The sequence below is a fragment of the Mchenga conophoros genome, linkage group LG7, assembly GCF_057382185.1.
Source record: "Mchenga conophoros isolate Kocher_MC1m ecotype Shallow Benthic linkage group LG7, M_conophoros_male_GT1.1, whole genome shotgun sequence".
Lineage (NCBI taxonomy): Eukaryota > Metazoa > Chordata > Actinopteri > Cichliformes > Cichlidae > Mchenga > Mchenga conophoros.
In genome coordinates, this window is record NC_140532.1 from 14,357,773 (window position 1) to 14,374,243 (window position 16,471).

Sequence of the window (16,471 nt, forward strand, 5' to 3'; positions counted from 1 at the left end):
CAAAAATAGATTTTATTAGACATTTCTGAAAGATGCATAAACCCAAAGGAAAACATTATTCTATTCAGTAAACTTGTTCACAGAAAAATGCCTGATGTGACGTCACGACGTGGTGATCTGCTGTTGGTGTGGGATACAACGTGGCTCCACTGAACCAAAGAAGAACACCTGGAGGCAGTTTCAGTCTTTTCAAAAGCCTGTCCTCAACTGTTCATGCACAGCAACTTCTTTTAGGCATGGTTTCAGTCAGTAGAAGTGCATCTTCACACTGGCGTTCATGCTGAGTTACCAACATCCTAAAATGTACAGAAACCGCAACATATGAGAAGAAAAATCTGTGATCTTACTGTAATATCAGAGGAAGTTCATCCAGCTACCAGTTTATTAGGTAATTAATAGATTAACAGTAGTGGAATCTATTATGGAATCTGAGATAGAATATATGTATGCTGAATTGCTTGCTACTTTGATCCCTTTGTCGATTCGTCAGATAAAACAACTACCATGGCAATTTTAAAAATGTTACCAAAGCCTCCCTCTGAAGATTTGCGTGCATAAAACAAACAAAACAAAACAAAACAAAACAAAACAAAACAAAAGACAACATTTACACTCAGCACCTCCCTCTTCTCATTTATTATTAGCCTTTGATAGGATGTTTAATAGGGATTACATTTAAAAGTCACAAATGGGCAAAGCTACAACAGAAAAGTACAGAAGGATTATCTGTAATATTATATAAATGCTCCAGAGGATTTTCATAATGTGATTCTGTAAATCACAAATATGTGATGCCATACCCTGCCAGGTGATTCATTAGTTCCTCCACGTTCAATCCATTCCTGGCACTGCACTCATAAAACAAAGCTTGATGTTGCTGTATAACCAAAAAAATAGACTTTTCTTTTTATACATTTGTGGCTTTCCAATTTTAGAAATTTGGGTGAATAGTCTAATGCGCCTCACCTCTGCCAGTTTTTGACCCTCTTCTGTTCTCACTTCTCTACACTGATTGTCAGCCAAGTCCAGCTTGTTCCCCAGCAGCATTAGTACAGCACCTTCACACATCTTCTCCTGAGACAAACATACAGCGGGTTTATAGTACACGCTATACATAAAGGAGATACATCAAAGAGGTCACCCCAATAATATATATAAAAACTGAGCAGCTCCTTCAGTGGGAGACTGCAGCACCCACGGTGTGGGACGGAGAGATTTCGCAGGTCTTTCCTCCCCACTGCTGTCAGACTCCACAACAAAGACTTTTGCAGCTGATCAAACCCTCACACGTGCAATAAGACTGCTATATGTGCAATTCTAAATGCTATATGTGCAATTCTAAATGCTATATGTGCAATTCTTATACAATTCTTCTTCTGACGAAGTTGTACTTTTGTATTTTCTTACTCAGTTGTATATAGCATTTGTATTTCTATTTTATTCTATTGTATATATTATTCTATTCTATTTTATTGTATTGTATATAGTATTTTATTTTATTTTATTGCATTCCAGTGTTTTTCTAATTTCTGCTACATAACTTTGCACTTTTGCTGTAACAAAACAAATTTCCCACCTGTGGGACTAATAAAGGTCATCTTATATAAAAAAGGAATCAAAGTTAGGACTGAGATTCGTGCATCGCCATTACGTCAGTAACTTTCACGTATATTCAAATAAAGATCCACTGTTTTGCATGCTTTTACATCAAACCATGGTAGTGCCGCCTACTCACCCTGATGGAGTCCATCCATCCTCTCACTGCAGTGAAGGAGGCGGAGTGCGTTACATCATACATGGCAAGGATGCCGTCGGCCTTTCGGTAGTACTGCTCGGTGATGCTGCGAAACCTAAAAAACAGATTCGATGTAAAACATTCTGCACCTCGGATGATTTTGTGTGCTTGTGTAAACATGTCTGACCTCTCCTGCCCTGCAGTGTCCCACAGCTGCAGGATGATGGTGGTGGAGTCCACAGTTATAGTCTTCATCTTAAAATCTATACCTATGAACAACAAAGCCTTATGACTTCATGCTCGACTTCAATACATATATCAAACATTTACTTCAACATACACACAGTAGTTTTCTATACACTGATGAGCACGTACATCGCTGTGAAAAGACTTACCGATGGTAGTGCTGACTTTACTGTCGGAGCGCCCTGTGCAATAATACTGGATGAAGGAGCTCTTACCCACCCCCGAGTTACCCAGAAACACAACCTTGAACACTTGCTGAGTACTGACAGCTTTGCTCTAGAATTCAGATAAAAGAATCAAAGGTGACATTTTGATCAATCTAATATTTGAAAAGTTTAATTTTTATTTTTTTTTGAGTGACCAGTGGTTGTTTAAGCCCTAAACCAAAAGCCTCAAAACATAATTTCCATCATTACTGCTCAGTTTTGTTGCTGCATCTGCGCTATTCAATAATTATTTCTCAGATATATTATGTGTATTTGTAGATTTTACATTTTCCCTACCTGAGTTTGGGTCTGTTCAACATTTTCACCCCTGACTCTACCTGACGGTTGGTGTTTCTTGGATGATATTGTCACCTCTGTCTTTTTGTCCTGCTCCAACTCATCAGCAGAGCATGGCTGTCTTCAGAATCAATAAATACACAAAATTAGTGGCTGCCTATATCCATCTGCTACATCACTGCAAAAATGACAAACAGATGCACTATTTATACAAACCTTTTCATTGGCTTGTCCTCCAGTAAGTAGTTACCTATAACTGACCCTCTCTTCTGCAAAGCCTGTGTGACATTTGGAGTCTACAAGGTTTTTGTAGAAAGTGAGGCAGAAGAAATATGTAGCATTAAGATTTCATACTCGTCCACAGATTTATAAAGTATTAAAGATTTATGGATGTAGCATGGTGCATATCCAAGGTAAATGCGCTTTGAACCGAACCGCTCAGTGCGATGTCTGGTGAAAACCAAACACAGGATATCAGCACAAAAGCCTCATGTGGTGGTGGAGGGTTTATGATTTGGGTGTTTTGTAGCCACAGACTTGGACATATTGGCTTCATTCAAAACGACTACTTCAAGTTATTGTGCTGAACTCTACAAACTACTGAATTATGTCTATGGTGTACTTGATTTTATCACAGGACTGCACTCATGAGTGTGTGATCTCTGTAGTAATTCCACTTGCTTCCACTGGTAAACTATTTACAGTGTACATTTAAAATGCAGGAATGCAGTCCAACTATGATTATTCATTTATTTTTAACTGTGCACTCGTGTTTGTAGATTTAAAAAAATACAATAGGTAAATAAAGAAAGAGGCAGTCTTTGCGTCAAGGTTGATTTTTTTTTTTTTAAATAAATACTCATGAGATTATTTGCACATTTTATACAAAAATGCTTCATGTTTGTTTTGTGAAACAACAAGGATGAGCTGAACCTGCTGAAAGTTGCTAAATTAGATTATCAGTCATGAAAAGTCTGAGAAAAAGTTTTATTAGATTGAAAAAAAAATACTTAGTTCACCTGAATTTGTACAGTGAAATGTGACCAATAAACATAAATATAAATAGAACATTTTCTTTTCCTTCAAGTTGACACAGGACAGAATAAACGTCTAGTCAACAAAATCCTTCAGTTCACTGAGCACATCCACAGAAAAACAACATTGCAAAAGGCTGTGTCAGCAACATTAATTAATAACCAAAAAAATAACAGCTGCCCATATAAATAATAACAGATGATGTAAAACATGAATCTATTCCAAGTTTTAGCTTAGGGTGGATCAACCTGCTGTGTCCACAGCATACAAACATCTTCACTAGGTAGGTAATATGTTAAGGGCAAAGGAGGAAGGACAGCATGTCTGTGACTAACCCTCTTCTGAGACTGTTGGGCGTCTTTCTCATCTCGCAGCCTTTTGTTCATATCCCTGACACACACACACACACACACACACACACACACACACACACACACACACACACACACACACACACACACACACACACACACACACACACACACACACACACACACACACACAAAGAAATCTATTTAGAGACATCCTCACATGGTGAGACCCGTGTCTCAAATGGTGAATTAAATTTTAAAAAAAAAAAAAAAAAAAAAAAAAAAAAAAAAAAAAAAAAACCACGGGTAAGTTTGAATAGTGCATTTTCCTTGGGAAGCTTCCTAACTGAGAAATGTGAAAAAGAAATATCTGCACGGCATCCGCAGTAGGAGCTGTTTGAACTCTCCAAAAAATAAGGAAAGGCGCTTTGATGCTTCCTTTATTACAGCATACACCGGACCAATCTTATTAAAGGAGACAAGATGGTGCTGTCCCAAAATCATTTCATGCCATAACCTACTGATATGTTTTGAATTTTTAAAAACAGCTTGTTAAATGCACAGGAAAGGAAACTGACATTTGATAGAGTGGGTTTCGCTTTACATTAGCAGTGTCTATTGCTGTATTGCCAATGTGCTTTCTGCTACAGGTCTCATTCAATGAAGTGATATTTTTCACTGACTGTTCTCATTTCTATGACCTGCATAAAACAACAAGGTGAGATGAAGATATGAGTTTTGTAGTTTATCTTATGGCGGTGTTAAGGAGTCTAGTGTAAGTGTGGCGGGATTTTTGGACTATTCAAACATACCTGTAGTCTGTGAACTTGGCATTAACTGAAACAGCAGACAGTTTTAGACTTACCTCAATATCTCCAGTTGTCTCAAAAGACTCTCTTTCTCTTTCTTCATGTTCCTTGACACCTTCATCACGTTTCTAAGTGAAGCAAACAAAAGATTTGAAATCTTTACTTGATCCAGATGTCTTAGCTAATTACTGACCTATTTCTAATCTTTTATTTAAAGAAATCTTGAAGGAGTTGTTGTAAAATGGCCAACTGATCATTTGCAAGTAGAGTTCAGCCTTCTCACCATAGCACAGAAACAGCACTAGTGAAGGTTACAAATGATGTTCCAGTGGCCTCTGACAGCAGACTCATCTCTATCCTTGTCCTGTTAGACCTCATTGCAGCATTTGATACCGCTAACCACAACATTTTACTAGAGATTAGAACACACTGCTCATCTTAAAGGGCTTTTAATACATATGGTACCTGGTAGAGATATATGTGAGATGCACTGGTTTAAATCATAGATAATCATGAAAATGGGGAATCTTTTTAAAACATGGAAGTTAGTCATGGAGCTCCACAGGGCTCTGAGTGGGAACCAATAGTTTTTAATATTATGCATGCTTCCCTTAGACAATATTGTTAAAAAAACACTGCATACATTTTCATAGTTATGAAGATGATACCCAGCATTATTTATCCATGAAGCCAGATGATAAAAATCTACTACTATCTAAAATGGGTTGATCTGATATCCTCGTGTTGGTGTTGTTCCCAGATCATCATACTAAATGTTGCTCCAGGATCAACATTGCAAGTGACCAATCAGAATGTTGTGACGTCATACTTTTGCGACTTCGGGAAAAACCGGCGTAAAACAAAAAACTGTACTAAAGCTGCGTGAAACCGCCTCTGTCCGCCGATCAACGGACCCTGACCCTAACCCTAACCGTAACCCTTTAATAAACAGTAAGCAGAATTGATATTGTCCTTGCAACATTGGAATTTCATAAATGCACGAATGGCTTGGCGCGCAAAAGAATAACGTCACAACAATGTGATTGGTCACTTGCAATGTTGAACCTGGAACAACATTTTCATGATGGTCTGGGAACAACACCAACACGAGGATATCAGATCATCCTCTAAAATACGTCCTTCAGCGAGCACATTAAACAAATGTTTTCTTTAATTGCTGCTTTCATTCATTTGCACAGTGCCTCTAAAATCAGAAGCGTTCCTGTCTCAGAGTGATTCTGAAAAAATAGCTTCTACATTTATTACTTGTAGGCTAGAGTATTCTAATTCACTATCATCAGGTTGTCTTAAAAGCTTCCTGATAAGCCTTCAGTTGATCCAGAACACTGCAACAAGAGTACAAACCAGGACTAGAAACAAAGAGCACATGTTTCTCCCATATCAGCTTCTCTTCATCACCCGCCTGTTAAATTCAGAATAGAATTTATAATCCTTCTCTTCACACTCAAACTCTTGACTGACTCAGATGTCTGCCCCTACCTGAGCCTGGTTCAGTCAGAGGTTTCTTCCTGTTAAAAGCGAGTTTTCCTTCCTTTTGTTGCAAAGTGCTTGCTTATAGAAGGTTGTGTGATTGTTGGGATTTCTTTCTAATATTATCTCCCTTACAATATGCAGGGCATGGGGTCTGTCATTGTGAATTGGTGCCAAATAAATTAAAGTAAATGAAATTAAAATTAAAAAAAAATTTTTTTTCAGCCATACCACATGCAGACAATGTTTTTAATGACTTCAAAGCTGGTGCTAAGGCATCATCTGGACCTTGGTTAATCACCTCTGTCTGGCCAGTTGTTCTTGCGCATTGCTGATCTGCGCCAAGTTGAGCTGAGCCAACGCAGCCTGCAACTGTTCTTTGTTGCGCTCCACCTGCTCCTGTAACTGCATGTTGAGGTCTTGAAGCTGCTGGTTCTGCTCTTTGATGTTTACTTGCTCGTGGCTCAGCTGGCGCATTCGGGTCTCAAGCTGAGAACAAAGACAGATCCTGTTCGCATTAAAATATAACGCCCTTCATAATGGCATGAGTACAGTTCGGATGCCTACCTCCGTCTGTTTTTTCAGTGTATTCTCCAACTCCTGTTCCCGCATCCTCAGCTCCTCCTCAAGTATTTTCCCTTTCTCCTTCTGTTTAATACTGTCCTTGATTTCACAATAAATTCATTAAATGCTAATTTGAGGTACACCTGCTAAAAGGAACAACAGTGCAACTACCACATATCTATACCTGAGCAAGGAGCTTCTCTCTCTCCTCTCTGATTTGACTTTCCATTTCCTCATATATAGACCGAACAACCTGATCATGTTCGCTCTCCCGTCTAATGCAGAAAAAAACAACAACACAAAATCTCAGCATAATCCAAACACTCACAGTTAAACTACTTAAAATGAATGTACTGGAAGGAAGGTGTGACCTGCGTAAGGCTTGTTCCAGACTGTCTCTCTCTTTCATGGTGTCTTGTAAATGGGACACTGCATGGACCAAGATGCCCTCTAGGACGCTCAGCATCTCTGGTCGGTCTCTCTGGAGCTCACACCACAGAGTACACAGCTCCTGCTGACTGACACACAGCACAATACACAACTGTTAATGTGACTGAAAAACAAAACTAACTGTGACTGCACGACATCACTTGTTTACATGAAAAGAGAAAGTGCTGAGTTTAAATGCTGAACTGCATAAATACATTTACATATTGAAGAAGTCCTTGAAGATTCCTTTAAATAAACAGTCCTTTGAAACATTACCATCTCCTAATGCACATTACATTAAACCTTGAAGTAGCAGAAGACCACGCCTGGTGTCAATTTTTCAGTCAAAAATAAAACTCAATCGCAGGAGATGATGCATTTAAACCATTTTATGAGAACAGTATGAACATAGTGTATATGCTAACATTTGAGGATGAAGGTGACGTTACTGTACACAGCTGCTGCAGTGAAACTGAATGGGGAGATCTTGGTGGACAGTTTAAAGGGAAGCTAATGGTAAAGATTTTAGGGCAGAGTACTCACTCTTTGAAAAGTTTGTCAGTGCCAAGTTCCATTAGTATGTTTACAAATCTAACAGCACTGGGGTCCTGAGAAAAGTCCGCCTCGTCCAGTTCTTCTTCTGCTTCATCATGATCCAGGTCTGTCACCTCCTCCAGCTCCACCTGCTCACCTACACCACAGAAAATAGAACCGAGGAATAACATAATGTGCTTATTTAATCATCCGCTTTTAAAACTGTTCTAAAATGACTGAGTGCAGCGTGCTCACCGAGCCCAGTGTTGAACTCCACAGGAGTGAGGTAACCATTGCCCTCTCTGTCCAGACTGTCAAAGACTGTTTCTAGCTGTTCAGGGGTCAGTGGCAACTCCCACTGTAACCTCTAAAAGCACAATAATATTAGTAATAACAAGAAAAACTTTAATCAAATATCAATTTGATAATCAGACTTTCGAAAGTGCTGTGAGAAACAGTCAAAAATAATCAGAAGGACAAGGTCATGAAAGCTGAGAATAAGTTAAAATAAAGTTAAAAAGTAAGAAAGAGAACACAAGAAGAAAAGGAGGATCATGAAAATACAAAACATTAGTGCATAGAAAACTGAGCAAGTAGAGGAGATGACAAAGTTCAAGACTCTGCAGTCAGTCTAAACGTTGCTCCTCTACCACATTAGCTGCTCACCTGCATGTCCTGCTTTGTGATGAACCCTTTTCCCTCTTTGTCACAGAGCAGAAACAGCTGTTTGGCCTTGCTCATGGTCTTTGCCAGCGGGCTCAGTGGAACTGGCTCCCTGCTGCGGGGTGAAGCTAGCGGACTACGCCCGTGGCCTGATCTGGGGCTCCCAGGAGGCAGAGTCCGCGCTCTGGGGCTCAGTTGCACTGCCTCGCCACTGCCTTCACCCACCAGCACCTCATCATCGTCCAGCCACTTAGACATTGCTGCACAGAGACAGATGGGTGTGGGTTTGAATGTGTCTATCATTAAGTACAGGCTATGTAAACATGCTTATCTTCTAGTATATCACATGATAGAGAACACACGATCGTAATAATATTTCAGCTATGCTAAATTTATTCATCCAGGAATAACGCTGCTTGTCCGGCACAGTTTTAGAATTACATTTGCTTACATTTTTGGGTCTAGTTTTTAGTATTGCAAGATAGTGCAAGAAACAGGACCTTGACCCTCCCTTGTCAAACAAGAGGTGCAGAAAAAACTAGCTATTGACTCTACACATCATGTGAGCTCCTGTGACCGGCTGTCTGATCAGTCGTGTCTATGCTACATTTTAGGACATTTTTTAGGAATGCAGTGCGACAAACTTTGATAAAGAAAATGGTTTTCATAGAACACATTTTGTTCTATAAACATTTTCATAGATAATTTTGAATCCCCTGAAAGGCTTGACAAGAACTCCTCATTCAGATGAGCCAGTTGTCCTCACTGTTTATATAGATTAAAAAAATCTAACCTATGAATGAGCACCAGGATGCGTGGAAGGTAAAAAAACAGGATGGTGTCATGTGAAAAGAATTAGTGTCCTCGAATGGGAGGGAGGATAGCTACGGGAGAGGAGATGCAAATTAAACATTTGCAGTTGTTTGCATTGTCAGAACAACCACAATTGCAAACAAATTTTACTTGCAGGAATTGTTGGGGGAAAAACAGCCTCCATGACAACATGACTGTTCATATAAAACAGTGATTTATAAGGGTTACCAGCGTCACACATGATCATTCTTCAAGTAAGATGACATTGCTATTACTCAGGATAGCCATTTCAGTGTAAACACAACTAAACATACTACTAAACTGATCCAGAAGTAAGAACTACTTTCTTTCTGGACATCCTTACGCTACATTGAATTAAAAAAAGGTCTGCCTCAGTGGTTGATAAAATATTGCCTTTCTTTCCATGGCGTGCTATCTATGAAGGCATAAAATCCAAAACACTGATTATCGCAGTAAATTATCGTACTGATTATCTATGAAGCCTTCAAAACTTGGGTGTAATAAGGGATATACTGCAATTTCAGATAAGAGACCTGTGTAAACACTGTATGCTGAGGATTTTGTATGACACCTCAGATTCCCAATAAGCCAAAGGTCATATCAAAACTTTTAAGCACTTAAAAACACTTCTTAGTAAGCTCTAAGTTTGGTGCAAATGTAGGAAGCCCCGGGGAGTGAGACAACATGCTGTAGGGTACAAAAATAACTGAGGCAAACTTAAGAGTCAAGCATTAGATCACATCCTGTCTGACTGTGTGAATGTATTTAGAACATATGTTGAACATGTGCTGAGTTCCTCTTCATTAAATGCGACAGTTTGTAAAATGCAGTTCAGCGTTGATGGCTGTAATTTAGCAAGATCACTCACAATTAATTAAAGTGAGTAAATATGCCCCGTTTTAGAGCAAAGTGTCAAGCACGGGAAACTAAAACCAGCGAAAGGAGACGTGTGCATTTATTATTAACGGGGGAGAGAACCTGCACTACAAAACAACAGGTTGTCAACTTGACACAACACAGAGAAGGTGGCGATTAGCGCGACGAATAGCATTTCTAAATGACTCGCTTTACTGCGCTGTTTGACAACTCTAGGAAGTTGAAGAAACTTTCACAACTTACCTGCGGTGTGCTGAACTCAGGTCTCCAGTCATTACCTTTGATCACCTCGGAGGCATTCAAAGACTTACTCACGCCGCTGGGTGGCAGTGACGACCTCGCGTGACAGGGAGATTACCGTAATATATGCCGCAGCACGGCGGATTTGAGACACTCGGAAATTTCTACTAAGTTGTTACGCTTATTCGTTCAGTTTTTAGAAAGCAACCATCCAAGTTTCCACGATACACATTAATGCCCTGCCAAATTGGTGAAAATTAATTACTTTGGGAATTTTGTATTTTTGCTTAATTCTCGGAAAAAAACGTACTACCGTTATTACGGTAACAAGAAGCGTTACCATGGAATTAGCGGAAATACATCTGCTAATGCCGAAAATCAGAAGTAGATGCTTGAATAGCGGCGTTTGCGAATAAAAAGAGAGGTTTTTGTGATTTATTAGTGCTTTCTGCCTCACGCAGACTTGGTTTCATCATTTTTGTCTCGTAAGTATATGTCAGTTAAATTATGTTTGTGAAGCCTGCTTGCGTAACAATGAGCAGCAATGTTGTGTTAGCGTAGCAAACGTGTCTGGGGGGAGTTCATCGCCAGACGGGTGATTTGTTGTGGAAAAGATAAGCCTATAGTTCCTCTATTATCCGTCTTTTGGATTAACTCCAGACTGGACTAAAAGGGCAGCCGTAAGATGTAGATTAGATAGATGAAAAGAAAACAAGAACGAGTACTTCGAAAACAGCGACTAAACAAGAGGTGTTTCAGTCTGAGTAAGTTTACTTGGGTCAGATCTATAATCCTAGTAGTGACCTTTCCATGCCCGCCTGTGTAACAACACGAGCACGTTGACCTTACGTGATTAGGTTCAATGCTTATTTGGCTCGACTGAGACAGAAATTTCATCAACCCCTCGTTCACAGTGGAGATGGCTAGCGGGCTAAGATATGAGTTGGACGAGGTGGGCATTTTCATCGCTTTTAAAATGTCTTTGTTGTTTCAGTTGCTTCTCTTCTTCCTCTCAGGTAGTGCAGCATATCTGGAGATTTCCCACATCTGAGATGTCAGCATGCTGCTTTTGGCAGGATTGAATACATTTCATCAGATATCTTGGACAGGCAGGACTCATCGCAGAAATATTTTTTTCATCTAGGACAACTAACATGTTCAGTGACAGCGGAGCAAACCGGATTGGAGAATATAATATGTACAATTTAACGTAAAAGCGACCAGTGCTTACTGCAAATGGATTATTGTGGCTCATTAATGTCTTGCTCCAGATAAGTCGTTTATTGCTGAAGTATGTAGGAGGGTAGAGTTGACCAAAGACGTCGGTTTCACCACCAAATACCAAGAAAAAAGGAGACTTTGAAGAGAATACACCGTGGAGCTGTGGGGTTGCACCACCAGCCCTTGAAGATGCTTCAGACCGGCAACTTCTCACTGGTGCTGCTGATCCAGCTGACACTGTTGGCCTATGACCTCTTTGTCAACTCTTTCAGTGAACTTCTGAGAGGAGCAGCTGTCATCCAACTTGTGCTTTTCATGTGAGTCACAGAGCTCTGTGCTGATGAGATTGAATTATTTTATAACCGATTAACAAACACATGCACAATTTCTCAATTTTTTTTTTTTACTACATACAGAGTTAGAGATATTTGATGTCATCTTTCATTATATGAATTGAGATCTCTAGAATTTGATAGATGTTCTAACAATGTGCATTTTTTTGTGTTTATGTCACTTGCTTTTCTTGTTTTTAGTGCATTATAATGAATGTTACTGCTAAATTTAATAGGTTAATAAGTACTAAAATGTGATGGTTACATTAAATATTTAACGTTTTCAGATGCAAGTTAAGCCCTTGTTTATTAATCATCTAATTCTTCTCATCTAATGCCATAGACGACTTAAAGCCCAGGCTTATGCTGATTTAATACTAAAAAATCTATTAATAATAATAAAATAATACTTTTATTCCTGAAAGGTTACTCTTTGTACCATTTATGTGTCATTTATTAAGTGGTTGGTTTCTGTTACATAGCCAGTTTTCCTGACATCAAACATTTTGCACTCATTAGAAGAATTCTTGGCTGTTACACGGACAGCGTCTCACTTTAATGTCTGACATGCAATCTAGTTTTTGTCGGTATGATATCAATAAAAAAGAAAGCCGTACTTAAAAAAATTAACTATTAAAAAAACTGTGTTTGCAGCATCCAGGACATTGCCATCTTGTTCAACGTGATCATCATCCTCCTGATGATGTTCAACACGTACGTGTTCCAGGTCGGCCTGGTGTCGCTGCTTCTGGAGAGGTTCAGGGCCCTGCTGGTATTCTCTACTCTTTACCTGACCCTTAGCATCTGCTTCCACTGCTTGGTGCTGGTATGCTTTCAAACTGTTGTTTGCAAATTAGAAGTCATATATGAAGATCCATCTTCTGAGACTTTTCTTTTGTTTTCCTTTTTGCCAGAACCTAAGATGGCTTAATTCAAACAGTTTTGTTTGGACAGATGGTCTCCAAGCTCTTTTTGTTTTTCAGAGAACAGGTAATTGGCGAATTAATTTCAGAGATACATCTCCCACCCCAGCTATTCTGTTGTCACTGACTAACTGTGCTTCTTTCTGTTAACAGCGGCTGTGTTTTATTACTACTTATACAAACGTACAGCAGAGTACATGGGAGACCCGAGGCTGTACGAGGACTCTCTGTGGCTGCGTGATGCCTTCGCCAGAGCTCGTCAGTGAAGCAGAGACACTTTTTAAGAAACTGTGGAAAAACATATCACTGGGCATCACTAGCTAATCCTTCCTTTGGATAATTTTTTTTAACCCATTTTTATATTTGGAAATCCTTTCACTATTAACCATATCTAACAAAGCAACACTGACATGTGTGTGTATATAAATATATACACATATATATATATTTTACACACAAATGGAACTTAATAACTCATAACAGGGATGAAGCAAAGTGTCAACCGCTGTTTGTTTACTGGCTCTTTGTAGCCAAGAAGCTGTGGGTTAAATGGTTTACAGTGGCAGGTAAGCCAAGTGTGGCTTGTGAGTATCGTATTAATAAGGATGAGTCAGTTAATCTATGTGGCCTTGTAAATCAGTTTGGGTTGCAGACAAGACTGCAACACACTGAGAGAATGTTTTGAAAATGACCAGGTGTAAATGCAGATTTTGCCTCGTAGAACAAGTTCTTTTTTTTTTAACTGTTTCAATGGGTAGCTTTTAGAAGAGCATATGCTCATAGTTTTGTTGGAAAGCAGGTTTCCCCTGCAGTGAAAGATCAGGTGGTCTCTTTTGCCTTATGTAAGATTAGTATGTGCTGTTTACACTATTGTTATTTTAATAATTCAATTTTCACGTGAACTCACTTTTCTTTATTTGGAGATCTTTGAATTGTGTCTCCGCTGCTTTTATTAAATAAGCCATCTCTAATTCCAGTGTAATCCTTTCATCTCGGGGGTATTCAGTATTATCCAGGAGACAAGGTGAAACAGACTGCTCTATTTTTAACACAAAGATTAATCAGGGATTGAGGGTTTTAGGCGCCACTACTGAAACACACCGCGAATAGCCCCGTGTGTGTCAAAATAACCTTGGATTTCTTAAAGAAGTGACAGGTTACGTTCCACCTCAGGTCTGGGCAGATCCCAACACATCAACACTTTATATAACCATAAAATCTGTTTCATTATGGGATGTGTTGATTATTGTAAACACTGAAGCTGTCAGGATGAACAAAGAAACACACCAAAGGTTGTACAAATCCCCTTTACTTGTGAAACAAAATCCAGAGTCCATGTGATCCCAAAATATTGTCAGTGCAGTCCAATTAATCCAAAGTCCAGTTCATGTTGTGTGTGATGTCCTTTGTTACACTGGAATGTGTCTTTCATTTCTTTCTTTTTTTTTTAAAGTCAGTCACCTGAAACGGCAGAAAACAATGAGTGTTGATGGTTTCAGCAACTCTAAATTAAAACTACTGCATTAAAAAAAAAAATAAGGACAGAGTTTGAATGTACCTTCATACATATATCCCAACCCAGAGTAGTAGGAACAGCACACCAAACCCCATGAAAAGTGATGCCACGAGGGAGATCAGCAGCTCTTTGTAGACGTCCCGTGTGTATTTTGTTGATGTCACCTCATAGCTGATGAAAAGCTAAGGCCAACTCAAAGATTAGAGTCTTTGTTCTATTTTAAGCCTAATCTCTTATGCAGCACTGCTGAATATAGTTATGCAACCGGTTTATTATACATGATGTACTGCCTTCATTATTTAAAAAAAAAATTGTGACAGCTCAATCTAAAATTAAGATTTTTAAAATAAACAGATTGGATACCACTGCTTAATTGGCATGAACTAGATGTTTATCTAACATCAAAAACTACTTCTTTAACAACCACTTATTGCAAAAATCCTTAACTCATAAAGTCAACATTAAAGTTTGATTTATACAGTATTTTTCAAAAAATAGCTGAATAAATAAAAATATTCTTATGGCGTAAAATGCTTAAAAAGTGAACATATAAACAGGGTGGTTGGCATACATTAATTATCTAATTCCACTCACCGGAGCCTCAGTCATTTACATAATCTCTATATCATCTGATAAAGAAATCTAAACAGACTAATGAAATGAAATCAACTTGCAAAACAAACAAATGGGTAATGCCATGAGACGCACAATAACATGTTAATCGTCCTTGCATAACATGGCTTGATTCACATCCTGCAATACTTAATTTTAGACATATTCCCTACCCCAGTTTGGGAGACAACCTCTTTATTTAAAAAAAATTAAAATAAAAATAAAAATCAGGCTTGCAGCTTTCTTTTCATAAAGCTGGTAGTTTTGCTAGATTGTTTGACTGTGTAACTGCTCATTATTTACGCTGATATAGGCTCAGAATACTGAGCTGTTTCTACCCCACTACTCTGTGTTGATAACATTCATCTTTCCCAAAGTCTGTCCTCTATGCTCTCCTCTTTTGTCTTCCTTCCCCTCAGGCAGTCGACAGCTGTCCCTCCCTAAACCTAGTTCTGCTAACGTTTCTTCCTGTAAAAAAATGGGTTCTTCCACCCCAGTGTCTCCAAGTACTGGCTCACAGGCAATCATCTGATTATTGGGGTTTACTGTCCAATGGCATCGACTATGAAAACAAGTTCCAGTATGAAGTTTTGTTTTCTTTAATTACTGCACTTAGTGACGACTTTGGCCAGCTCTGATGCAAGTTAACTTACAGTAAATCGACTGCAACATTCAAAAATTAAAAAGGATACACGAAGAACCAGGCGGTGAAGAACATGCCGATAGCCAGCAGCACCACAGTGAGGTGGGGGAACACAGCCGGGTTCACCGGGCTGGTGTATCTGGTCATGGCCTCGAGTTCCTACAGCCACAGAAGAAAAACAAAACAAAACAGAAACAAGCCGGCACAAGGGTTAAAAAAAAAGTTGTTGCTCTAATTCACACTCCAGCCATAATACAGAGAATCTTCAAAGGAGTGCTGCAAATGAGCTAGTATCTCATTTAGCTAACACATCGGCTAACGTCAATGATTTTCACTGATAACAAGGTTTCATATAAAACTCATTTTTTACTGGTTCATTGCAGAATCACATTCAAAGATAAAACGTCTATATTTAAGAGTCAAAGTAAATTAAATAATATTAAAGCTACAGTTGCTACCATTTTGTAATGAAGCGGAGCTCCTGCTGCTGCACAGATGAAAAGGCCACGTACTGACTAACACTTCCTGGTATCCTGACGCACAGATGACGTTTAAGGAAGGGGACATTCTCCCTGCTCATTTTAGCCTTTCAGGCGCTTATTTCTTTGAGTGTGTCTTTCTCCTGGACTGTCGATTTTCAGGTCTACATGTCCACTCTACATGTGCCGAAACTGTCATATTCCGCTATGCTAATCATTTGCTGGATTTTGTTGTGTTGATTGCCAGCTACCTACCTGCTACCTACCAGGCAAATTTCAGGGTTGTGGTAAAGACTGTTCATAAACCGTCGACTGCCATCTAACGGGCTGAATGAACAGCTTTTTTTTTTTTTTTTTTTTTTTAAGCTCACCGTTTGTTTCTTTCTGATTTATCTCGGGTTAGTAGCTCGAAATTTCACAGTCACTTAGAAGTGAGGGGAATTTTCAAGATACTTAGTAAGTGAAAATAATGAGA

General features: G+C 39.0%; 3 protein-coding genes across 4 annotated transcripts; 1 reads left to right on the forward strand and 2 right to left on the reverse strand.

The window, feature by feature from the left end:
- Window positions 1-83: 83 nt before the first annotated feature.
- On the reverse strand, window positions 84-10,560 carry cracr2b (calcium release activated channel regulator 2B). The gene is made up of 18 exons (XM_085281100.1): window positions 10,274-10,560; window positions 8,324-8,580; window positions 7,913-8,024; window positions 7,667-7,814; window positions 7,066-7,212; window positions 6,879-6,969; window positions 6,698-6,793; window positions 6,432-6,619; window positions 4,696-4,767; window positions 3,855-3,909; window positions 2,701-2,780; window positions 2,485-2,605; window positions 2,131-2,257; window positions 1,923-2,004; window positions 1,736-1,850; window positions 967-1,074; window positions 801-877; window positions 84-296 (listed from the first exon to the last, which is right to left on the reverse strand). Exons 2-18 carry the CDS (start codon window positions 8,576-8,578, stop codon window positions 212-214), a joined length of 1,959 nt encoding a protein of 652 aa, XP_085137226.1. The 5' UTR covers window positions 8,579-8,580; window positions 10,274-10,560; the 3' UTR covers window positions 84-211.
- Window positions 10,561-10,617: 57 nt separating this feature from the next.
- Window positions 10,618-13,717, forward strand: tmem138 (transmembrane protein 138). Of its 2 annotated transcripts, none has more exons than XM_085282327.1 (5): window positions 10,618-10,755; window positions 11,287-11,808; window positions 12,478-12,649; window positions 12,738-12,813; window positions 12,900-13,717. In XM_085282327.1, the coding sequence occupies exons 2-5, from the start codon at window positions 11,681-11,683 to the stop codon at window positions 13,010-13,012; spliced, it is 489 nt and encodes a 162-aa protein (XP_085138453.1). In that variant the 5' UTR covers window positions 10,618-10,755; window positions 11,287-11,680; the 3' UTR covers window positions 13,013-13,717. The 2 variants fall into 2 exon arrangements, with proteins under 2 accessions (XP_085138453.1, XP_085138454.1); XM_085282328.1 differs by lacking the exon at window positions 10,618-10,755 and adding an exon at window positions 10,834-11,034.
- A 322-nt stretch (window positions 13,718-14,039) lies between these two features.
- Window positions 14,040-16,132, reverse strand: tmem258 (transmembrane protein 258). The gene is made up of 4 exons (XM_085282330.1): window positions 15,976-16,132; window positions 15,567-15,676; window positions 14,305-14,433; window positions 14,040-14,207 (listed from the first exon to the last, which is right to left on the reverse strand). The coding sequence occupies exons 1-3, from the start codon at window positions 15,976-15,978 to the stop codon at window positions 14,307-14,309; spliced, it is 240 nt and encodes a 79-aa protein (XP_085138456.1). The 5' UTR covers window positions 15,979-16,132; the 3' UTR covers window positions 14,040-14,207; window positions 14,305-14,306.
- Between the last annotated feature and the right edge of the window lie 339 nt (window positions 16,133-16,471).